General features: G+C 34.7%; 1 protein-coding gene across 1 annotated transcript in view; it reads right to left on the reverse strand.

Annotated features, from left to right (window-relative positions):
* The window catches only part of LRPPRC (leucine rich pentatricopeptide repeat containing), an 86,645-nt gene that overhangs the window by 41,612 nt on the left and 19,356 nt on the right, over window positions 1-25,677 (reverse strand). Inside the window, exons 12-23 of the mRNA XM_032683288.1 lie at window positions 21,325-21,443; window positions 20,611-20,704; window positions 17,318-17,387; window positions 14,174-14,201; window positions 11,918-11,975; window positions 10,651-10,757; window positions 10,360-10,437; window positions 9,981-10,034; window positions 9,150-9,263; window positions 7,825-7,955; window positions 6,418-6,503; window positions 4,575-4,779 (exon numbers count right to left, since the gene is read on the reverse strand). Of these exons, the coding sequence (XP_032539179.1) occupies window positions 4,575-4,779; window positions 6,418-6,503; window positions 7,825-7,955; window positions 9,150-9,263; window positions 9,981-10,034; window positions 10,360-10,437; window positions 10,651-10,757; window positions 11,918-11,975; window positions 14,174-14,201; window positions 17,318-17,387; window positions 20,611-20,704; window positions 21,325-21,443 (1,144 nt within the window). The remainder of the gene's footprint in view (window positions 1-4,574; window positions 4,780-6,417; window positions 6,504-7,824; window positions 7,956-9,149; window positions 9,264-9,980; window positions 10,035-10,359; window positions 10,438-10,650; window positions 10,758-11,917; window positions 11,976-14,173; window positions 14,202-17,317; window positions 17,388-20,610; window positions 20,705-21,324; window positions 21,444-25,677) is intronic.

A 25,677-nucleotide genomic window follows, 5' to 3' on the forward strand; every position in this document is an offset into this window, starting at 1 on the left:
ATTTGTGGGGGCAATTTTAATCACACAAAACTATCTGACGAGCCAAAATTACTCAGATGTCAAGAGTTTCTGCAAAACGCACCGTAGCAGGACTGGCTATAATGTGCATGGATATGTCAGTCCCCTTTAATTTCCACAAGCCACTCTCCTCTTGCTTCAAGAATGTAGCACTAAATCTAACCCTTTTACTTGTAATAAACAACTTTCCCAACCAGAGAGTCTGCCTGATAAAAATAAGACTCCAAATATTGATTTTAATTGGAATGAAGTGCTGCAACATTATGCATAAAGCTTTAGTGAAGTGGCAATTTACCTAAGGGGTTTACTGATTGAAAAGCTCTCAAACCTGAAATCACTAGAGAGGTAGAAAGAAAAAAGGGACTCTCTGGGGTGGGGGTGGAGGGTAGCCTGGTAAAACAAATCCCTCTCTACAAATCTGAAGCAGATGTTAGTGTAGAGGGAAGTCAATTCAGCAAGGTGCAATCAGCTTTACAAAAATTATTCTGTTAAAAGAGAACAGGCTCTTGATAGAGCTAAATGTGTTTCTGTTCATCTGCTATACTAAGGAATCTTCAAGGAGACTGGTGTTGCAATTACAACTAATCCTCCCCAAAAAATTAACTGTGTTGAAGGCTTTGTAATTTCCCTAGGTACAATTTAGCTGTCACTTACTTTAAAATTTACTCAAACATGCGTTCGGAACAGCACTAACTTCACATGTCAAGTGCTTTCCAGCCAATTGAGTCTAAACTGGAAGTCGGTGTTAAACAACTGAATGATTAGACAAGATAGCTCATTTCCCTGCTCTTTTGTTCAGAATAAAATGCCACATTTACATTATCAGACTCAACAGGATTTTCTGACAGAAGGAGAAAAAACCCTAGTGAACACTGTCCATAGCAAGCACATGAAGCCTGTCATTTACCAATCATCCTTCAAAAAGCAATAGCCATGAATGTAACTTAATTACGACCCAATGATCCTTGACGAAAAATCATCTTATCACTGTCCTGTCCCCATAGGGCAAATGAGACACTTTTGTCCTTTGGCACTGATGATGCTAAATTCCTAATTGCAATAATGGAGTAAGAGAGCCAAACATCCCTAATTTCGTTGCAACACGTAAAGGGTTTTAATACAAATATTTGAAATAAAGCCGCTAAAAATTAGAAAAAAAACCTCTCCCCACTAGAGATATTTTTCCCCCACTAAAAATACCACTTAGTTTAAAATTATGCTGTTTTAAAAAGTGCATTTAAAAGTCAAATAACTTGTGCCACTGAATGATCTCAACCAAAACCATAAGTGAATTTCACTCCATGAAAACAACAGAAGAAAAATTGTCAAGGCACTGCATTCATGCTCTATCTACTACATAAGAAACTAATCAAAATGGGTTTATATAAGATTAATGACAAACAAGCCAACAACGCTTTACCAGACAACACTGTATTAAAATACACTAACCTATTTTAAAGAAAAACAATCCAACTATAGCCTTTTGATCATTTAATATACAGATATTAACTGTTTGTGTTTCCTGACTTAAAACTACAAAATACTTTGTTCATATGGTCTGTAACAATGTTTTCACAGTTTATCTGCAAGTTTTCTTCCCTCTGCTTAAGAACATTTCTGATATAGGGAATTAGTAAATTTTAACCTTGAAAATGTTTTGTTTCTTTTCTCAAAGGTGATATTATTCAAGGAGAACAGAAACAAATCTATGTTAATGAAAAAACAGGAACCATATCAAGGTTTTAAGGTATGCATTCCTGTTTTTAGTTGCACAAAAAGTTGGCTCGTGCAGTTTTCTTGGAGGAAAGAAAAAAAGCAACAGTAGTTCATCTGTCAATTTATCATCCTGTAAATAGGTATTATCCAAATTGTATAGGACAGGAACAGCTTCACAAACCTCTTCAGCAAAACTGTTCATGTTCAAATAGGTTTTCCCTGAGAGCTGGCAGAGGATGTAAGCCAAAAGTACAAACCTTAAAATCTTAAGAACTTTTACATGGTGAAGGTAACACAAGCTTTTCTAATTATTAGCAGCTGGAAGAACCAGTTCAAAAGTAAGACGTATTTTAAGAAGAAGTACAAGCTCTTTACATCCTTGCAGATTTTAGAAACTAGGATTTTTGTCATATGGTCCAGGGGAGGTTTATCACCTTGAATGACAGACCAAGATTGTGGTTTGTCCCATCTTGAGAAACTGGTAAAGGTCATAAATAAAAATCAACACAATTTAAAGCAGGGGGGTAGTTCCCCTTACTCAGGGTCAAAAAACCCCCAAGGTAAGTCTGAGTTCTCTCTCTAGTTACTTCAGTTAAATATTTCTCAAAATATTAAAGGTAAAATGTACAATACTAGATTTTGTTAGTTTTTGTCAAGTTACGTGTCCATCATCAACATTATTTTCTTTTCCATGTTCTGCTGCAAATTGTCATGTTTAACATGCACTAGGACTTAAAAATTTCAGAATATTCAGGACTGGAGAAAAGGAATAGATGAAAACATTTTACACCTACAATTGTAATCTCCAAAAGCAAATCACAGATTACTTTACAAGCAACTAAAAAGTTTGAAATAAATTAAGAACACAAAACACTAGCAAAACCACTGCTGTGGAACGTTAAAAAATATCCCAGAGCTAATTTCAGAGGCATGTTGATGACCTGCAGCTAAATGACAGCATTTCAGCATGATACTTGAGCTGTAGGATGGTAAACAGTAAGCACTACTGCTGAAAGAAACGACTAACATGTATTACACGTATTTCAGTCACTCATAACTTTCAAAAAAAAAAAAAAACCAAACAAAAAAACCCACAGGAACAAAATCCCAGTGAAATGCAGTTATTCCTCCCAAGCAAATTATGCAGAAAAAAGTTTCCCATTTTTGTCTACCACTGAAGAGGAATCAGTCTCTCCACCCAAAAGGTAGCAAAAAACCCACAGGAAATGAGCTTATTTTGCACTGGATTTGTATATATGAAATGTACTAAGAGTTAAACAGGTGAGTGTCAATGACTTGCAGCCACACAATTCCACAGTTTGGAACTACTTCCTCCTTTATTAATCTAGTCTCATTAAAAGTCTCTTCCTTTGTTAAAAAAGAAACTTTTCAGAATGTTTAACCAAACATTTATAATCCAAAAGAATGTAGAATTAAATTAAAATAACACTTATTCCCATCCTGCTTTTCATCCACAGATGATCACATCTTTATCTACGTCGTCCTACACTACATCTCAAGTGCAAAGAACCCAAGCAGCACCAGGTACAACTTGCATGTCAACGCACATAAAGCAATTATGTAAAATGCAGCTGCTCTTACTGCACACTGCAAAGCATATCAGATATTTTTCCAACACATTAGTTACATATGATTGCAGTTAAATTATTTTCATAAACATCTGCCTTTTCTTGTGATGTAATCAAGGAAGAGCTGCTGACTGAAAAGATGTACACTATATTCTTAATTGTTGACCACTACACTAAAATACTAATTTTAGAAGAGAATGCACATACATCTACCAAGAGTTACATCTTTTTGACAAGAATTTTCAATATAGAAAATGTTACACAGACCTTGCATACCCAGAGTACTTACAAGAACAAGAAACCTCCACATGGCTGACTTACATGATATTATGAAAAACTCACTCATTTCATAGGCATTATATTTAAACAAATAACATTTCATTTACATGAACCAAATCTCAAGAAACTGATTAATCAACTCTAGCTGCTAGAGTTTAAAATCCAGGAACTACATAAGTGACACAGAAAAGAATAATAAAAGGATTGTACATACAGTAAAGGAAGTGAAAAGAGACCCTTCACTTAATTTGAATAAGAAATTGTTTTATAGTTTATATGTACATTAATTCCAATATTCTACACCTTGTACTGAAAATTTATGTGAAGGAACATAACACATGGAATTACATATACTTCCTGACAGAATGACTGTATAAAATTCCTTTTCTCTAATAAATAATATTAAGAGTATATATAGGCAAGACCCTCCCAAGCATAACAGACAAGCCGGACAGCTTTTTCTTTGAATTTTAAATTCATCAACACAGCAGTCTATTGGCAATAATATCAAATTATTTGAATTATGTGAATTAAAAATATTTCAGTGTTCAACAACTACCCTTCAACCCACCTGAGATATATTGGAAGGCACAGCAAAATAATGCTGTTTTGATGGGAAAACACATACCACTTAACCACGAGAGCTGAGACTACACCTATCATGCTCTGAATAGCTATCTTGTCAAACAGACTTTAGAACAAACTAATTCATAAGCATATTCCAACATATAGCCACTTCATCTCTGATGTGACCATAAAACACAGCTGTTGTTCCCACACATGATGTCTGCCTGATGACAACAGACATAGTTAAATAAGGAAAACATATTCATTCACTACTTTTCTTAGTGTTGTGTGTGTACGTGTACACGCTTATGCACGTGAGCACTTCCAAACAGGCATGTGAGCAGCATACACAGGTCATATAACACAAATAAATATCATAACATCTGAAGCCCAAACATAGCTTACTTTTCAAGGTGAACCGTAATCAGGGGGGAATGAAGGGCAGGACTTTCTGCCAAGCCCAGGTTCATAATGGTCTCGTGTAACCGATTCACTGTTTCAACTTCACCTCGCATGGCAGCGGCATTAAGAATGCGGGAAAGAGATGCAACTGTTCTGCCTGAGATAGGAACATCCTTCTCTTTCATCTCCGTTAGAATGTTAATAGCATCTACAGTGAAACAACACAAAAGACCCTTAGGTAATTTCATGTAGGGAAAACAAACTGCTATTAAAACAGCATTTCAAACCCAGCAGGAATGTAAATTCTGGTGTATAATGCCGATTTCAAGTTAATTACTACTTGCATTTCTAAACGAGACTACAATTATAAATCCACAATAGCATGGTTTTATCATTTTGCTGCAACTTTGACTACAAATTATAGATAGGAACTGTGTGCCCACTCTGCACCACATAACCCCGTACAGTCTGCCCTATAGCTGCAAGATTCTACTAAATGGATGCTTTTATCGTTCAATGCTAACATCTGCTAAATCACTCCATTGTTTCTTCAGCAGATGGCTTGTCACGAGGCCAGATAATAAAGATATGTTTACACTGTATATACAGCCAGACTAATGGTCTGATACCGATAGGGCCTGTTTGCTGTGTCGATACTAATTAGCCAAGGAGAGCCAATGAAAGCTTTCTAACAGACTGCATGTTAAAACATTAGGTTCATTAAGCTTCATTAGTAAGGCAGAAACAAACATTTTGGTATACGGAATAAGTGCATTTTTATCATGTTTTATAATGTTCTTAATTATTGAATAGACAGAAGGTTTTGACCACTTTACATTTGGCTACACTTATGAATTATTTTATTTTCTGAGGGACATTTATGCTCCTAAAAGCAAGCTCATCTTTTCAAACTGCTTAATGTAGAGGTGGTCATGATCTGATTTATTATGATATGGAAAACATCAGCTTTGTTTATTATTTTTTTAACAATAAGCTTAATAAGAGGCCAAGACAAATTTCAAAGGAAGATCTTACATGAAAAAAATTACATTAGTTTTTTTATTTTATTGTATAGCGTTTTGTATAAAACCATAACATTTTGTATCTAGGCTTGGACCACACTTTTATGGTGTTAAGCCCTCTACAAAATCATAGAACTCAATATTCAGAATTAACTTTTAAAGTTGATGACAGTCTAGAGTTCTTTTAAAGATCAACCAAATCATGTAAACTACAGAATTATATTATACTACATTACAGAAATTAAAGAGCTAATAGCTTAATACAAACATCTAGAAATACAAAATAGGCAGTTTGCAAAAGACTCATTAAAAGCCAAAATTTCCAGGCAATTTGCAGATTAAATCTAAAATTCAATAACAAACATATAAAAGAATAGTAACAGAAAAATATATACTTTATAAAAAGTTAAATGAGTTGTTGCAGTACTTGGCTCTTATGAGAAGGTTATGTTTATAGGTTTTATGTTCAGCCTTCAGACCTTCTTAAGCAAAAACAAAGCCATTAGTCTAGGCACATACGCAATTTGTGCCATAAGTCATGATCTTCAAACTCAATCCAAACAGCAATGCTAATAAAAACTAGCTGCAGAAATGCAAAAAGCACTGAGCTGTGCAAATGTAAATGACAAGCTTGCCAATCCATTAAAACTAATGGCCTGCACTGTCCAAGCATCTCTGGTTGAATTCACATGCAAATTTGTATGCAAAATGTTCAAGCACTTTTCAGGACATGATATACCATTAATATCAACTCACATTTTTATTCTTGAGCCAAGATACCTTTATTATATAGCAGAAACACACAATGAAAGCAAATAGATTACCTTCCAGTCTACCATGCTTTTCTAAGACTTCTACCAGTGCTATGTACTTTCCAGTGTCAAGAGCAACAGGTGAATTCTTAGGGAAGCTAGAAATTAAAACATTAAGAATTGGATCAAAAGAGGTTCACATTTTATGGATTCAGCTTAAAGATTTATTTTTAAAACCATATAACATGACAACAGCACCGAGAGCTAAAATTATAATAAAACTTAATGGAAAAATCTGATTAAATTTTAAAAATGCACAATTAAAACATGACTCAAAAATTATCTACACACCTTCCCATGCTCAAAAGCCAAAGGTTATGTCTCTGAGAGGGAGAGAGACTGTTTAATTAATTAATTGGAAGTTATTGCATAAAATAGGGTATTTCTCAGAAGCCTGGGAAGAAAACATAGTCCATGTGGCTGCGACAAGGCTACATTCTATATAAAGAAATATTTATAAAGAAAACAAAACTATTCACCTAAGGTAACAAGTTAAAGGCCACTATTTTGAAGTTTCTGCTACGTGTTTGTTTTCTTTTCTCTGTAAGTATTAGAAGTTAATTCCTCCACTGTTGTTTCACTATGGTGACTGTGAGAGCAGTAGTGCAGGCAAAATCAATAAGCTACTGTTATTTGCAGAGTGGCAAATTTCTTGACATTCACAGCTCAATCATTTTGCATAATTTCAAACACTAGCAAGGTGTAATAGCACCTGCCTGCTAACCTACCATAAAACCAAAGCAAGTATTTTGTGGGCACATATGAGAGAACCTGAAAGTAGCATGTGACCTTTTTTATATTCACTGTAGCATCAGACCAAAAGGAGCCTTTCACGGGAAAAAGGACAGGAGGAAATAGAAGGATCATCTGTAAGAATTTGCTCCAGGATAAGTCATGCATAGCATGTTTTAGCTGGGAGCTAACTTTTACAGCCAAGATACAAAGCTCAGAATATAAAAATTTAAAGCAGAATGCTTGCTGACAGTCTTAAAATGGCATTATCCAAACTCTGCTATTCTAAAAACAACATAGGTATAGCACATTCTAAACATATTCCTGGTGCTTTCAAACACACAATATAGGTACCTTTTTCCCCCTTAAATGAAGCCAAACTTCAATTCAGACATGATGTATGTTTCAATAAAAACAAAACACATCCTACGTAGTGAACTTCCTTTTTCAAAATAAATAAAAAAAAAAATTACTGACCACACAAAGTAGCTGCTTCTAATGTTCAATTATACAAAGCAAATTTTTTGTTTCAAAAAACCACACCCACGACTGTTTTAAATGCACATACATTGGTGGGGAAAACTAATTAAAAATGGATGAGGGGGTTAATACTCAACCTACTTAATTCAACAAGGTCTGTGTATCAGCATAAATCTCTGTGACATGTTTCAGTGCCGGTGTACTTACACTTTTTCTTTCAGGTTCATTGCCTCTTCTACATTATCATGTCGACAGCACAAATTTATTAAGGCTGCATAGCCACCGACAACCATGTCCGGTTCGTATTTGGCTTTCACTTCAAGGGCTTTTTGCATATTCTAAAAAAGGAACAAAGCAAAGATGTGAACTAGAGGAAAAGTCAATCTGACATTATGATTCTTATATATTCAGTGTACAGTTACATGACTGTTTTAGTGCTTTTAGTAGTATAAGATCACATATGAAAACACAGTGCTGTAATGCTTTAGCCAATTTTGAGATTGAAAGTTATTTTGCAGAAATTAATATTTTTGTAGGACACCTTTTACACGAGCTTGAGATTATAATTTTTCTTGCTTTACATTTATATTTCTGGCATGTTTTAATGTAAGACTTTTTTTAATCCAGAGACCATAAAAATTATTAACCCAAATTCTAAAATAGTTCTTATTTACTTGAAATTCATAACAATTTTCACCTGGTACACTGTCATAACACATAACAGAACTACTTTCTAAAGAATAAGAAACTACTTAATAATCCCATTGAAAGCTTATTTTTCTATAAATTCCTATTCATACATTTGACCACTTTGAACTTCCAATGGTGTTTGCATCTAGACTTATTTCATATGCAAAATGGTAGAGACACACAGCTGAGAATCACTCTTTCTAAATTGCATTCTTAGCAACACAGAATATTGTGCTATCATCTGCATGACTGTTACTGTTCCTATATCCACAGCTTTATAGGCAGGATCATACTGAACAAGAAACTGAACAAAAGTGCGGTGATACCCCACAAATTACAGACACACACTAAATGAATGTAAACTACAGCTGGACGCCTGCCGAATGAAGGCAAGGGACCCTTTATCTCAGAAGAGCTTTCCTCCTGCAGGAAAATGGAATTTCAATCCCTGCATTAACAACCTAGTAATATTTGAATTGCAAATGACTAGTGCATGTATCAGTTGCTTGACAATCTAGATATAAGAGACCGGAGCCATGGCTTGAAAGGACATTTGGCATGTATGATAAACCTATCACAGCTGTTACTATCATTCACTTTGCAGATTATTGTAAACAAACTTCAGCAACCCCAAAACATGCCATTCAAGGTGTTGCTGAAATTAGTTAACCTTTTGATTTAATTGCTTTTTGCACTTATGTTTGATTTATAAGCATCAAACCATGAAACCTCAAGCACTGCACTTGTCTTTGCTTAACTATGTCTTTCCATAATACAGTCATTTATGTCCCTTTAAAAATATAGCTATGTGTTTCCAATTATCTCTGCATTGCTTAAGATACCTCTTCTTCACAAAGAGCATGTATGAGTTGTTTCAAGACATCTGTAATAGGCTGGTTTTCAGCTTTTCGCTTTTCTAGTTTCTTCTCCAAAGCAGACACGTCAGATTTAGCACTCTAAATGGAGGTAACAGAAAGAATGTCAATTGCAAAAACACCCTCCCTGAACAACTTGTCGGATCACTTTAATAAAAGACAGACAAAATAATCCTCTTCTTTCATACTCGAAGAAATTTTTTAATCATTTAAGGTGCTTTTATCTGTTTAAATAGTACATACTAATTGAAGATTTGAGTCAGAATACACAAAAAAAAAAAAAAAAGCATTAAGTCGCATATCTACAAAGGTCAACACTACTCCTTCTCTCGCACTCAGTTCTTTGTGTTCAGGGAAGTAGGGAATAGAAGCCTGTTTCTTTTTCCGTCTCCACTTTGCTCAGATCAGGGATGTAAAGACCTGACACTCCACCATTAGAAGCAGTATGGATTTATATGGTTCCTGCCACTCAAGTGGATCACTGTAATTTACAAGCATGAATTAAGCCTCATACCACTACCGTTAACTAACTAGAACTTTCAAAAAATATTTACCAGACAGGGAAACTGAGGCATGAAACCTCAGCCAACTCCAAGGTCAAGTATTGGGTCTATGTGAAAATCTGGATAGCCTTTACTCCTACTCTGGAAAGTAACCTCTGAACTTCAAATGGTAGATTTAAATAACGTTAATATACTTCCATGATCTGAAAGCTAGCGATTACACTTCATCTAAACCCCATATCCAAACAGTATCATTACAGTAAGAACAAGTATAGCTATCTGTGAATTTACTTACTTCTGGAATGTCATCTGTAGACAGGGATTTTTTATGACACAGTAACCTTGCATCCTAAAATGCAGTAAAACAAAAATATCACTAATCCCCCCCAAAAGTTCAATCTCTAAGTAAGCATATAGTACTAAAAACGTTCAAGATCATTATATAATAGCAAAGTTAAAAAAAGCTGTATTCTGCAGCATTACTACATTGACTTGAGAAAGCACTTATTAAATGTATCCCTTTCATATATGAAATGAAATCAGCTTCAACAGTGAAAAATTACAGAAAGGTAAAGAGGCTTACATATAATCACTGCATGAAGCTATTTATTTTGCAAAGGAGAATATATTCACAGATTTTTTAGATTCAAAGCAATTGCTATAGAACCACAGACCTTAATTAATTCAGGAACTTGAGAGGAGTCCAGCAGTCTGCAAATGCCGCTGTAGTGGCTTGTAGGGATAACTATATTCTGTACCAAGAGGTGGGGAAAAAAATTATATGAGTTTTGAAACACAACCAAACTGAAATTTGTCTAACAGAAATTATCTCAGACGTAATTCAAGTCTCCAGCTCTTGCATGTCATTGAGAAGTGGTCTGGTTGTACTTAAAAGCAGCAATTTCAAACCTAATAGATACATGTCAGGCAGGACAGGCATTATGTAGCAAAAAATGAAATGGTACCATCTCCTTCAGCTGATGGAAGTATTGTCTCAAACGCTCCTCCTTGGCCTGTACCTCTGAGTCACTCATGCTGTCAATCAAGTGATAAAGAAAATAGCCAACAGCTTCTGTGGAAAAAAACAAGAGAAAGCATTCCACTAAAATTACCGAGACTGTCATGTTATCAAGATTAATTTATAAGAAATCATTTTGGTGTGAGATGTCACCCTGATGAGAGGCTCTGAAATGGCAACAATGATCACTGAGGCATAGAGATTATGTGGTTTGGGAGCACATATCTAACTGGTGAGTGAAAGGAATATTAATTATTTTCAGACCTAGTGACAGCTTTTCAGTACAGAATCTTACTTCAATCTATTTTTTTCCACTACTGTGTGACAGAAGTGGTACTGCCCAAGGCCTTCCCCCCCTTTCCTGCCTGCTACCCCAAATAGTTGCCACAAATATTTTGTCATCGCTCAAAAGAAAAAACAGATTTCTAATACTTTGCATATTTATTCTGTACATTTTATCCATTATATTCCATTACCAACATACATTAAATATTGTAATATTAATATAATAACATACAAAAATACTTTAACCATTAGATAAACTAATACTGAAGAAATGGCCTATTGGCCAACGAAAATCTAGACGAACAGATTTCAGCAAATAGTGTTAAGTTACTTGTCTAGCAAGTGCAAAAATATATGGGGTCCTGTAGCCAAGAACAGGAAGAACATCAAGTATTGCCTTCTCAAAGGTTAGCTGTCCCCATACCCCCTTGCCCCTCTGGCTCCAAAAGGGGGGGGCAGAAAACCCTAGCTTTTCTGAAAAAAAAAAACCCCACATAATACCAAAAAAAGTATACTTATTTCAAAGTAGAAGAACTGGGATATTAAGTAACATTTTGTTTCACAAAATCAAAAGAGCTACTAAAAGTAAAACTAGACTGAAAGACAGCATTTTCTAATCTTTTTTTAAAAGTATTTAAGCATTGATACTGTATTCATTCTAAATCTCCATTTTGGTCTATACATTTAGAAAAATAAATTGTTATCAGTAAGATTTGTTTATAATTCTAAAAAAAAAAAAAAAAAAAGATATCTCACGGATCTCACAAAATATGCTCTGATCATTTGAATCAGGATTTTACCCAACATGTTTTCAAATTTCACTTTCAAAAAGAAGCAATCAGTGTTTACTGTTGTAATCCCTCAAACCCATCATTACACAGAAGAACGGATTTGTGGATAAGTTACAATCATAGAAATTGAAACTCTACCAGTAGGTCCTGGAGGCGTCAGGCAATAACGTTCATCCTTGTACAACAGTTCTGTTATCTGGTGAGACAGAATAATCGTACATTGCAGCCAAAAGAAGCAAGCAAGGACAAATAGTATCTGAAATTGAATTCTCAAAATAATAAAGCATTTCTCTGTTAAAGTATTATTCTTTACCACATCATAGTCATTCCCTAAGAAACACAAAGGGGTTTTTTGTAAATAATAGGTTTTTCTGGAAAAAATATTGCAAAGAGAAATGCTTTCTGTGGTGTGGCATTAAGACAGAGACACTCTAGTATTCTGTTTATATATCATTCTACAGAAAGTTACCTATCATAAGACACTGCTTAAAGAAAATATTAACCAGTGTCACTCCTGGAGATGCTACAATTATGTTTCAATTTATTGAAAGGCTGAAACTGGCCCATAAAGCTTTTTTAAAATTTCAAAGAAGCAAATACATAAAAAATAAAGGAACATCATTTATCATGCTCTGCTAGAATTAAGGTAACTAGTACAGCTGTTGTAAATAAGTGTAATTTTGCATGACAAAATATGCAGCTATAAAAATTAATTGCATTCAGTTACATTTAGCATACATTTTATCCTTCATACAAACCAAAGAAATACACAGATTTTACTTCCTCTGAAGGAAAAGAAGCATTTACTTAAAAGCCCCCACATCCTACCTACAAATACTTTAACCTAAACAACATCACTTTAAAAATCCATTTGACTGTTCTTAAGGAAATTACATCATTTTAATTATTTAAATCTTCAGTTAAAAAATGAAATTGTGTTTCAAGAATTTTTGTTTTATCTGCCATAATTCTAGAATGCAATCTCAAAGAAGTTAGAGGGAGATGCACTCTCACTGCCAAAGTGCTGTGTTTTAAGTAATTACAAAAGAAAAGGAATTCTCAACTTCAATTGTTGATGAAAACGGATAAATAAAACCATAAAGTACCAAACATGCTACTGAATATCTTATCTATTACTTTCCATTCTATCAACATCATGGACACAGCGCACAGTTAAACTACAGCTTTCTTCTGCCCTTTTGCCCTCATTTTCCTACGACAAATGAACACACACTACAATAAAATCCAAGGAAGTCATAACACAGTTCTTTTGAATCAAATCTCAGAATACTAAAGGGGATGGAATACAGAAAAAAAATTAATGTGTGATATTATTTCTAATGTTAAGTATCTATTATTTCCCAAGTTAGCATTTCTTATTTTAGAAGTTCAGTGTACATTTTAACTCTTAAATTTAGTGAAGACAACAAAATTTATCTTTCTTCCATTGTGAAGAAAAGGAAGTAACTCTAGTTATTACTTCATATGCAGACACCATTATTCAGTTCTCTGACTGTCCTTCAAAATTATTTTTGTAATGGGAGCAAGAGAGATCCCCTTTTTTTCTTTTTCTTATGCAAAAAAGAAAGGAGAGAGGCAAAGGATAAAAACATCCTCTCACCAGAATTATCACACAACAGTAAACGGTAGAAAAACGTAAAAACCCCTGCACTGATTTTATATAAATCAGTAATCACTGACATTCCAAATGCCAAGTTCCATTTTATTCCAAGATTTCTTTGCAAAATCTAAAATATACTTCCATTAGTCAGCAGTAACAGTACTGAAGAATAAAAACAAAAAGCACAATGCAACCCTTCCCAAACTCTGTAACCACATTCCAGTCGGTATCTGCCAACATCTATTCTAATGTTCTGCAAAATTTATTGACCAAGTTATGTTGCAGCATACCAGGGATGGCAAGATGATTAGTAATTTCCCCTTGATTTCATTGAGTTGATTTCAGTGTTTTGAGTTATATGACCGAAACTTTAAAAACTAATTGTGCCTTACTATTTTATTAGTACTAGGGCAGGGATAGGAAGTAAGTTTAGGAAGGGCAGGAAAGTGAATTAATGTCAGACAGCACAACCATGGCAGACCTTGTTCCAGAAGCTACAACTACCTTCAGCTGTAACAACATTGATCTAAAAATTGCAGTAGCATAAGCTACTTGACATGGTAACACCACATTTGATTTTTCACAATTACACTTAACTGTCCAAGCTGAAAACTCAATTTCATACACTTGTACAATCTGCCACTAACAGAAGTCTTGCTCAAATTAATCAGGTCTACAATTATCAGGCTCAGAATTCAGATTTACAGAAATGCACCATAAACATGCAGTGCCTAAAGAATCTGGATTATATTTACAGTTTTATCTCCACTTACCTTACTCCAAAGATGTACATCATCTGAGCTGAAGAGGGCAGCAAAGGATAACAAATTAAAAGCATCAAAATGATTTTATGCTTGTATCTTTCTTTAAAACAACACAGAACATTAACACTGAGGATTTTATTATTTAGATAAAATTGAAATACAATAGCTGCCACATTCCATTTAAACTAATTTTGTACAGAGCATTGGACTTTTTACTATACTGCATATGGTCAAAATTTCTGCTAAAAAACTTAAAATAATGTAACATTCTGAACAGACCACTTAAGACTAGAAAGAATATGGTTTAGTTCTATTTTTAGACCATTTCTTAACATATTCTACTTGTATTTTTTTATTTTATACTTCATTCTATGCAGCATTTCAAGAAAATAAGCTTTGCTCAAACAAACTGCACTTTACATAGCAAACGCTCAATATGTGGAATTTGCTAGAGTAAAAATCTAGACTCCCATGCATTAGATTTTTAATAAACAAAGATAACTCCAGGCAGCTATTAATGCATTTATACCATGCAAAAAAAAAGAAAATAATAAAATCTCTGAATGTATAATATTCATTATAGTTGAGATAAACAGATAATAGTTTAAAAAGTAGAAAACAAAACAAAATTTTCCCTTCATAGAAAAGAACTTGGTGAAGAACACTTCTCTGTACATCATGAACTTACAACCAAAAATCATACATCAACCAGTTCACGAAAGTATAGAACCCTGACATCTTAATGTAAAATCAATTCTCTGAAGTATAAAAATCCTGACATATTCCTATAATTTGTAGAACATCAAAATTCTCACTAGAAGCTGTAACTTCTCAAGAACTATAACTTTTTGGCAACTATAAAACAGCATTAACACAGACAAGAGAACAAAACCTTATGACCTGATTTTATCTTCCTATAATTCTCATAAGAGGAAAATAAGATGCCAGTCTGAACAGATGCACAGAAACTTGAAAGTATTCGTAGAAGTTTAGGATTTTAGTTAGGAGGTTCAAGCCTTTGAAACATATATTCCTTTTGTGCAACTGCTACTTGTATTTGAAAATGAGTCAAATGTAGGTCCAACAGAGAAAGAGAGAAGAAAATGTCATCTGTGAGGTTAGTTAAGCTTTGTTGGATGAACTCACTCCACCACTGACAGCATGACAATGAACTGCAGATATCAAATGCATCAATTTCCTAAAGTACTTGACTCTGAAATAGTAATGGTACATCAGCCAAATAGAATGGGAATACTTTGAAGCAGTTACTAGAGAAGAGCAGTTTCAACAGAAATCCATAAACTAGTCTGCCACAGACATTGTTCATGTGTCCTTGGTGTCGCTACCCTGTACTTTGGTACGCCAGTCCTAAACTCCGCTCATTTGAACACTCAAAACCTGTGTTTAGCCATAAAATTCTGCTGTGGCTTTTACAAAAGGTACAAATATTCTTCCCTTCTATCCTATCATACCCTCAGGTTTCATGTTCAGGTTGTTCTAGTTTAAAAGCAGCATAAGGTTTAAAACATAAACTGAAACACGAGTTGCCATGCTTTCAGAAAGAGCACATGGGGGAAATTTGGGGAGAAGTCAACTTTGTACATAGCTTCTGAAGCTAGGCAGCAATAAAGGCTCACAAAAGAGGAATATTACAGGAATAACCCAAAACTTATGTTACACTTACAAGTGGCAAAGAAAGCTTGAGTAAAGGAAAAAACTACCAAAAAAAAAAAAAAATCCCACCAAAACACCCTCAACCTCAATTTCCATCAGAATTCTGAGTTTTTAGCCCAGATACCCAATAACTATTGAAATCACACTAGTAGGAACTGTGTTCATGATGAGGGGAGTAACTGTTTCACTTGAGAAGACTGTGACTTTTAGCAACTAGTTTCCTAGCAAGATGGTAACATTTCCAAGATACTTTAAATCACATTCTGAACACCTGCACAGTTCCCCAGTGGAAGGGGTATTTCATGCTAGGGTTGGCTCTGTGTGGTAAATATTGGTATGGTTTCCTTTCCAGTGCAAAAACTGCTTCAATTGTATACCTATACTTACAGAAAGAAAACGTGTTTCAAAAATCTGTTACTTTAATTAATACATGTGAAACGGATGGTTCTGGGACTGACTGCTAGAAGGAAAAGCAAAATACCCCTGTTGCACCTAACACATTTTTTTACTTATCCCTCAGATGTCAAGGTCAGCTAGGGCCTAGTTAACAAACCAAATTTCAACACTGGTTTGCTTTTTCTTCTCCTTTTCCCACAGTAGAGCAGGATCAGCTAGACAGAACATGCAATTTATTAAGAAATTATTTTGATCATGTTCACCTATTATGTTTTACTATTATCCAACCTAAACATAGTTCTAACTCATACAGACCGCAAACTTTTAGAAAATAACTTAGTGAACAAAATCAGCCTTCAAACCCTGGTCTTGAGTAGTAATAAGTTACCTCCTTGGTTTCCCATGGTGTAGGTATGCTGAAAAAAACTCTTATTCACAGTCCTAAATGTCTGACTGGGGCAAATGCCCCAGTGCATGATAGAAATGCTTGCTAACTCACATGTACTTGCATAAGCTTAAGACAACCTTGCAAGTTAGCAAGGAACCCTCCTTGCAAAACGGGACCATATGGCTGTGAATACAAAGTCCTGGCAATGTAGCACAAGACCAGGTGTTGCATGTGAGCATTCATGAGTCATATTAACCCAGAGGGCACAGAAAGATAGCTGATGTAGCAGAATATGCTAGGCTCCTACTGGTATTTAGCCTTCATTAAGCAACCCATTACTTTACTGGTTAACAGTGATAATCTTTAGGGAAATCTCAGATTAGCATAGCTGTTTATAAACAAAAAAGTGAATAAACTCTCAAATGTTTATATACTGGCAAATATCACAGAACAAACAAGAACAGTGAAGTTCTTTTTAATCTACTATAGATAATGCTTTAAATGTATGCTCATATATAACAGAGGCGAGGAAAATGAGGGAAGCAGGGAGAAACAACAATATTCCCAGCTACTTCTGGAATGCTACTTATAAATTTTCAAACATGGAGTGGGGGCCAAAGGACCGAACAGACTTGTCCTCAACTAGAGAACAACAACAACAACAACAAAAAAAGGTATTCACATAGCAACCTTACCTTTTGAAACCCAAGATGAGACTGTTTCTAAACAGACGACAATCAACTGGAGGTGTGCTTGCTGAAGACACTGTAAATGAAAGAAATGTTTCTTAATAGTCATCGTAACAACTCAGTAGGTCATGTAAACAGCCTGTCATTAGAAAAACTATTTTGTTAGTTTAGTAAATGCTGACAAACTTTTATAAACCAAAATTTAAAATACCAAGGTATTTGAAACTGTCCAGGTTTTATCAGCTCTAAATCTGCTCCATTTCAAAAGGGATCAAATATTCAGAGAGAGATTTTTTCCCTCTTCATTGCCTTTACTGTCCATAATTAATACATTACATTTTATATGACTTATTTATTGAGCTAAGCATCTTTATCTGCAAAAACCGAGAAGACCAATTCCAAAAAGTAAAACAAACCTCAAACAATCCTAACAAAGAAAACTTGGGATATCACTGCTGAAACAAAAAAGATCCACTGGAGGTAAACGGTTTGTTAATTGTTTCAGACTGAATACCTGCCTTAACATAGGTTTCACAATTTTGCCTTCTATTTTTTTAAATAATAAAATACCACCAAAAAAAAAATAACAAAAAAAACAAACCACCAAACCAAAAACAATGGCACAACACTTTCTTAGATGTTTGCTTCTGCTAGTGTAAATGGCCTGACAAGAAAGAAAACGTAGTTCCATTTAAAGTGCTATCCACTGAAATAAATTACACTTAAGAGGATAAAAAGAGAAAAATACACAGTTCTAAATGTTAATATTTACAGTAATATTTGAATACATAGGAAACTGCAAAATCAATTAAAATTAGATGTCCCTGAGAGGTCATTTACAGTTATGCCTTATGTCCTCATCTTTACATCACTTCTTGGCTAAATATTCCAAATCATTCTACCTTCTTCCTCTAGAATTGCTGTCTCTCCTTCAGCACTGTAGACAAGCAAAGAAAAAAAATACAGTAGTAGGTGCATTTATGTCCTCTATGAAGTTATTATCATCTCACTTCAGCATCACAATGGAATTAACTGCTGTAAAACCCTGAATGCACAGGGCCATTTCAGCAAGGGCTGCAATATCGTACATGGTTGGAGAGAACCAAAATAAAAGCACCAGCTCTAAAGAAACACGGAAAGTAAAAGGCAGGAACAACATGCTAAAACCACTTCTTTAGTCTAACTCCAGACATGTAGAAAATCAAAAGTTTTAAACATTGGAACATTTATTTTGTTTGAAAATCTCAGATAAAGTTGGTTTCAAGACACCTTCAGCAGAAATTCCCATCCAGTATATTAAACTTTTTGCTCGTAAAAAGACAAGCAGAAAAGCATCTTAGTATGCTCAGCTGCTGCTGACAATCGGCAACCTGGTTTCCTTAGCAACAAACAAGTCTGAGAAAATCAAGGGGCTGACAATGAAGTGGAATGGAATGGCATGATAAAGGGAAAAAGCGGCTCTCATGTATGCTGCCTTATGCGTCCAGATTCCTCAGCTGATGCTTCATAGTTTTCATCTTGTCAGTAGCAGAAATCTATACATTATAGGGCATGAGAAGCTGAATCAATACACCTAGATAGCAGCCAGCATTAACAACCAGCCTTCATCTCCTGACTACACTGATGAGACAATCTCAAACTATTTTCCATGCTGCATCTATTTTTCCCCTCTTTGTAATACCGCAAAAGGAGAGAAGTAAAAAAAAAAAAAAAAACCCACACCAAACAAAAAATCAGCTGTTTAATATCTGTGCCTTATCATCACATAGGTGCTAATTAGATTTACTAGCATTCATTTCAGCTTGGTAAACTATTTACGGAGTACCTTCCTTTAAAGCTCAAGTTCAAAGAAATTTGATACGTCTTCATGAATTATTAACCCTAGTCTTTGTAAACAGAAATACCACTACAAGATTTAAATTCAACTCAGAGACAATAGCTAAATAACATACTATGTGATACGAACTTCACGACAGTAAGACAGAATGCACACTACTGTATGTGCCTGTATCGTACTTTTGATATCATATATATTTACCCTATACCAGGTATTTGTCTTAAAACACATCAAAACCTGACTATTTCAGTAAACCAAAATGAGTGTGCAGTGGTGGGTCTACTTTTTCAGGAAAAAAACCAAACCTCAAACTATTTCAGCTTCCAGAAGAAATTTCATTGCTCTTAATAAAGTTGTCCTTTAAAATAAAATTCCAAGTTATTTTTAAGTACTCAATTTTTTTATGGTCAATGGTTGGGTTTATGCTTTTTGCTTTGTAATTAAAAAAAATAGCGGCAAAATGTAAGGTGAATGTTAAAGATTCACTAATCAATAAATCTCCAATATCAAAATTAAATCACTGATTAGTAACTACTCAACTTTTTCATTTGCAACACAATGGCTTCACAGGAATCATGGTGTATAGACTACTTATTTCTATATTTGTTAAATATAACAGTTCATGTCAACTGCAGCAAAAGACTGCTTAAGCTTTTCCCTGAGCCTTGACACACAAAACTGTTGTTTACAAAGAGATCCTTCTGTATCAGAATTTAGCCCAAATTTAGATGTTTTATTAACATCTCAGTATACAAGGAAAATAAAAACTGTATTATTTAAATTTTGAAGTGAATCATATATTCCTACTTAACCAAGTAAATTATCCCATACCATACATTCAGTTGATGACATAAATTAACTTTTGCAAGCACTGAGAATCACAACAGTCTTTGGAGAAAACTCTTAAACATGCTGCTACAACTTCAATGCCTAATTAACCAATCACATTTACACACATAACTTCCATGACCAGCAGATCAGCAGAACACCCCTGGGTTAGTGTCAGTGCCAATCAGCTCTTTAAAGCTGGTTCTTTCATTACAATTCTGTAGTACTTCAGAGCCATATCGTTAGACCAGCATTCTGTTGTAATTGATGCAGCAAACAAATGCAATCCCAGCACTAACCACCTAACAGTCATTGTGCAAAACAAATAGTTTCCTTAACCTCTCCACAATACAAGAGTGTGATGCTCCTATCACAAGCACAGTAAAGATATTATTTGCAAATAACCTACAGGTAAATCTTGTGGCCAGGTTCAATACCACAGTGGATTTTAATCATGATACATTGTTCAGAAGTGGTAGTTTTAAACAGTCTGACATCTCATCATATAGGGAAACTTTGCTCATTTCCCACGTATCTTTAAACCTCATATATTAATGCAAGTAAATCTCTTAGCCTACAACCAGTCAACACTGCTGCCAAGTGCAAAGTAACATGCAACATGATAAATACTTACATATAGAAAGAACATTGTCCAATCTTCCATTTGCTGCTTCACATCTTATTTCTGCTACATGGAGTCCAACCCCTTCAAATAGGCAGCCATTTTTCTAGAGAAAAAGCAATCAGTCATTGGAACTTCACACAGATAAGACATTCTGATTCTTTGCATTTTAAACGCTTTCTTCCCAAAGGACATTGGCATTCTTGTACTGATAGCTGTTGAGAAGGTGCTCTACAGAAGTCTACGTGGCTGGCCAAGTAAGTTGCTACTGATCAATATTTTGTATTAAAATCAACTGCAAGAGACAAAGTTATCGAAGGCAGAAAAACTGGGACACAAACTATGTCTGCAATCCTCAATTCTTCAGCAAATAAAAAAAAAAACCCATCCACCAGAAACAATTGTAATACTTCCAATCCCCAGTTTAAAAAAAAGGGCATTATTCATTTATTTAGTTTTCCACTTCAGGAAACAGAAAGCTCCTAGGTCTGGAGCAAAATATTTTGGTTAGCTCTAAAGAAGAAAAAGAAAAGCAGCAGGAGAAATACATGGTAAACAAACCGAATCAGTGCAACGACTGTTTGAAAAGTAATCTAAATATTCTGACCAGGCTTCATCATACCAGGTTCATGTTTAGAGTGCTACTGTGACCCAACGCCTCCACAGAGAACACAGAATAATAAGCCATGCAATAGTCACTTCTACAATTTTTAAATGTAAACTCACCTTCAGCTGAGCACGAGCAGTTTCACTATCAGCAAAATTTTTAAAAACATAGTCTGTGTATGTTTCTGCATCAAGTTCCACACCCAACTCGTGCATCAGTTTGAGGACCTCAAAGACACCTATGAAGGCAAAATTGGTAAGGCTAAGCAGTTCAGAAAAATGAAAACTTGAGAATCAACATTTAAAAATAAATGTTGCTTTACAAAAAAAAAAAGGAACTGTCTCCTCAATTTCCCTTCTTGAAATTGCCATGAAAAATCCTGCATTTTTATTTTAGATGTTAATAGAATTCTTAATTGTGAAACTTAAAATAGATTTACTAAACTTCCTGTTCTGTGCTGTACTATAAAAAACATGAAAGTTCAGTTTGGAAATTGCTAGTATACAAAGTTGTTTTCTAACACAGTGAATATATGAGTTATTCATGTTCACAAAACACCTTTTAGAGCTATATATCAAAATGTCCATATTATTGTGCATAAGAACCAAATCTGAAATATGATGTAAAGTACACAATTGAATTCAAGATACAAACACATTCTTCAATACATCATACATTCTTAGCTTTGTTCACAATATCCAACCCTGATTAGCAAGGCAAGCATTTAAGATTTGTCTCTGGATTTGTTTAAAATTAATAACATGTTTGTAATCAAATCTCTATCAACACATCAACTTCAAACTGGAAATTCAGAAAAAGGCTAGAGTCTCCCAAGTGAAACTACATCGTAACTTTTACAGGGTTCAGGTCATTTTGCACAACTGGACTGTATATCACTTCTCTAGATATGCATTTGAAGAGAACAGATACCAAATAGTAATAGTCCAGCAACTATAGAGTATGTGTCATTCTTTTTAATTGCTCACACTCTTCTGATTTGCAGAAACTTCTTACAGTAACCTTAGTTAGCAAACTCTGCACCCCTGTCAAAACCAATACAGGTATAATCATTTTTTGCTGGTCTAAAAACGATTTGTCAGTTGCTGCAGGACACCAGTACCAAACAGCATATGTTTTTTTCAACTTGCATTTCATACTTATTACTTTAAAGATGTCCAAAGTCCCTGTCTTTGCCCTGGAGTGCCACCTATGGAAAAGTGACACTTCCATGAATATTTTATGGAGTGCACTATGGTGCAAATAATCAAATGTGAATTCCCTTTGAGCACTTGAAAATACATGCAGGCAAGTCACACTAGATTAAAGTCGCATCATCTGTTCAAGTTTGCCTTAAACAAAACTCTGATTTTGGACCAGAATCTGCAAAAATATGAATAAAGAAATAATTACACTCGGTACTTCTTGATACCTTTCTAATGTTGACAGCTGGTTTCTATTTCATGTTTTCAACTTCCCAAAAAATACATCAATACATTATGCTGAAGCCTTTGCAAAAATAACTGTATCTGTATCACTAAAAAGTAGTTTGGAGAGCAAGAACTACACCCCATAGCAAATAAGGTGTGGTAAACTAGGAAGGTTTGAGTTCAAACATGTACCCAGACCAAGAGTAGAAAACAGGCTTGTTAAGCATCCTCATTCCCTAGTAGATAGAGTAGGGTACAGCTCCTGAGCAGGAAAGGGCATGTATGAGGAATGGAACACCAGCACAACAGCGAGAAGCAGATTAAGGAGGAATACCATAACAATAATGCACATAACCAAACTAATTGCAAACTTAAAATGAAGGTATGTGTGGCAGCCTTTTTTTTTTTTTTTTAAGATGGCTGATGTACGATTTTGGGGGGACAGAAGATTAATGAAAACCAACACAATTTTGCATGCATTTTATACCTCACTGAGAGCAGAACTACTTTAAATTCAAATAAATACCTTCCACAATACAAAGCAATGAAGCACTTTCATTTCAATTAAAATTCTATAAAATTCTCAAATGCATGCATGAAAAAGGATTTGAGCATTATGTGTGTGGACTTTTAGAAATTCTTTGCTTCTCATGCTGGAAAATACACTAACCTCTTCTCTCTCTTTAAGCCAAAGAACAGACTAGAAAAGACAGACACAGAAGTGTAGTCATGTTCATCTAGAACACTGGTCTCACACATGTTTTTGAGAACATCACCAAATATATGCATATTGATTTAGAAATTATACACATGTACCACTGTACTGCTATATTATGGGTATCATAAAACATACATAAAAATAGAACATAAAGAAAGAATAAAATATTTATTTATTAACAGCCTGCTCACAGCCCAATGGATTGTCTTGCACACCCCACTTCAGAGACCACTGATCCAGAAGACTGGGCATGACTAAAACCCACAGTCAACTCTCCTGCTTGATCAAGAACAGGTTTTTTGAGATCTTGAGTTGATGCATGAAAGGACACAGGAGCTGAGTATACAGAATCAAATAAAGGAATAGGTGGAAAGACAGAAATAGGGAACCTAACACAGCCAAACTTCTGTTCTTCTTTTTGTCAATATTGAAAGCACTCAAACATCCCAACAGAACAGATTCCAACCTCAAATCAGTATAATGGAGAACAAATATAGAAGAGACGAGCTATGAGATTGTCACAATATTTCCAAAACTGAAAACTGAGGCTTGCGTTTTAGTCCACCTTTAATTTTTTAAGTTTTTCACAGTTAAGTCGTGCCTTCTCCCTAAAGCAGTCCCCTAAGAACAGGAGGAATTTCCAAGGCAGTTATGTACAGTCCTACATGTGCAAGGGCAGTAAAATTTGGCTTTAAGCATTTTTCTAAAGAAACAAAAAAACAAAACTCCAGTTCGAAAAGTGATGTCACATTCAGGAAAACATAGTATTTCATACACTTTTGCTGTGCTGGTAATTTCAGATGCACTCAGAATGTTCTTTGCCAGAAAAGTCTGCCTATGAAACAGTATTTCAAGCAGTTACTTTGAGCCATCGCTATCCTTGTTCCCCTCTGGACGCAGAGTCTTATTTTCCAAAGTAAATTACCATTCACTAATCGTGCTTAGTAGAACCCAAAAGTAAAATACACAACTGACTTTTAAAAACTGTCTTTAAACATAACATGATCATTCAAAGACGAAGGAGAGGTATAAAATATTCAGTAACAAGCATAAGTCAAATATTTCTGCTTATTTACACCAGGCCCTCCTTAGTGCATAACTTGATACAAGATCACATTCAGTGCCAGTAACAGTTTCACATTCACCACATATTGATCTTTGAAACCCTGCAAGCTCTTTCCACTCCTAAAATCTAATAAATACTAAGGAAATAAGTATTTATCAACTTATATAATGGATGCACAATAAAGGAAATGTCCCACCTGAAATTATTTGCCTGGTAAAATGACTGAAAAGAACTGTTTGCTGTTTAGAGTGGTTAGGTTCACTAAGGTTCATGTAAAAATGGCCCTGTTTAGTTTCATTCCTCTTAACCACCACTTCATTGCTAACTTTCTTTCAAATATGATTCCAGAATATAGAAATTGCAGAATTTCACTTGATATTGAGTGTCAGGTTTTTCTATAATAAACATTAGAGAAGCATGTAATTAAACATTGCTACTGATTGTACAATTGTTTGGGTCACACTATATGTACTAATTCAGACATTCATACACTGCAGTTCTAAACAGGTTTTTGCTTATATTCTGTGTTCTTTAATGATTATGTAGTCCACTGTCTACATCCTATCAGATTTCTAATAGTTTTTCCTCAGTTATTTTCCATTTCCAGCCTTACCTATACCAAGACACAAAATCAAAACACAATAGGCTGGGTGTTACTACTTTGTTGAGAAATTAATTATTACCTCGCCTGTGGTATGAGATGTGATCCAGTGTCCATACTTCTGTTCACACAGCTCTATTACAGCTGCTAGAAAGTACCATTCTGTAATTTACTATGTACTGTCACCTTTAGGTTCTCACTGCAGTATTACTGTTCGGTCTATTATTTCTATGACACAATTTCAAGGTGGATGGCTTCTTTTTCCCCTATTTACTTTTCTTCAAGTGTATTGGTTCTATTTTTAGATATTGGATCTCATTCTTTTTTTTATTATTAACTTTAAAAAACTGAATGCAAGCTTACACATGGGAGACAACTTGTTTCACTGTTGAGCAAGAAGAGTTACGCTGATCTTTCACTACAGAAGCAATTGATTAGATATGTTCTTACCTAATGTATTCTAAAAATCGAAAAATCACTTGTGTAGGTATGCACAAAGCAGTAATGCTTCCACTTGACAGTATAAACTTGGACACTAAGCACCAGGATACAAAAACGAGCTTGCAAATCCACAGTATTATCTTACAGCTATACAGAAGTATATGTATGCAATGACAAAAAAAAAGCTCTACAGAAAATGGCTAAAAATGCTAGAATTGA

Source organism: Chiroxiphia lanceolata, chromosome 3 (genome assembly GCF_009829145.1).
Source record: "Chiroxiphia lanceolata isolate bChiLan1 chromosome 3, bChiLan1.pri, whole genome shotgun sequence".
In the NCBI taxonomy this organism is placed as follows: domain Eukaryota; kingdom Metazoa; phylum Chordata; class Aves; order Passeriformes; family Pipridae; genus Chiroxiphia; species Chiroxiphia lanceolata.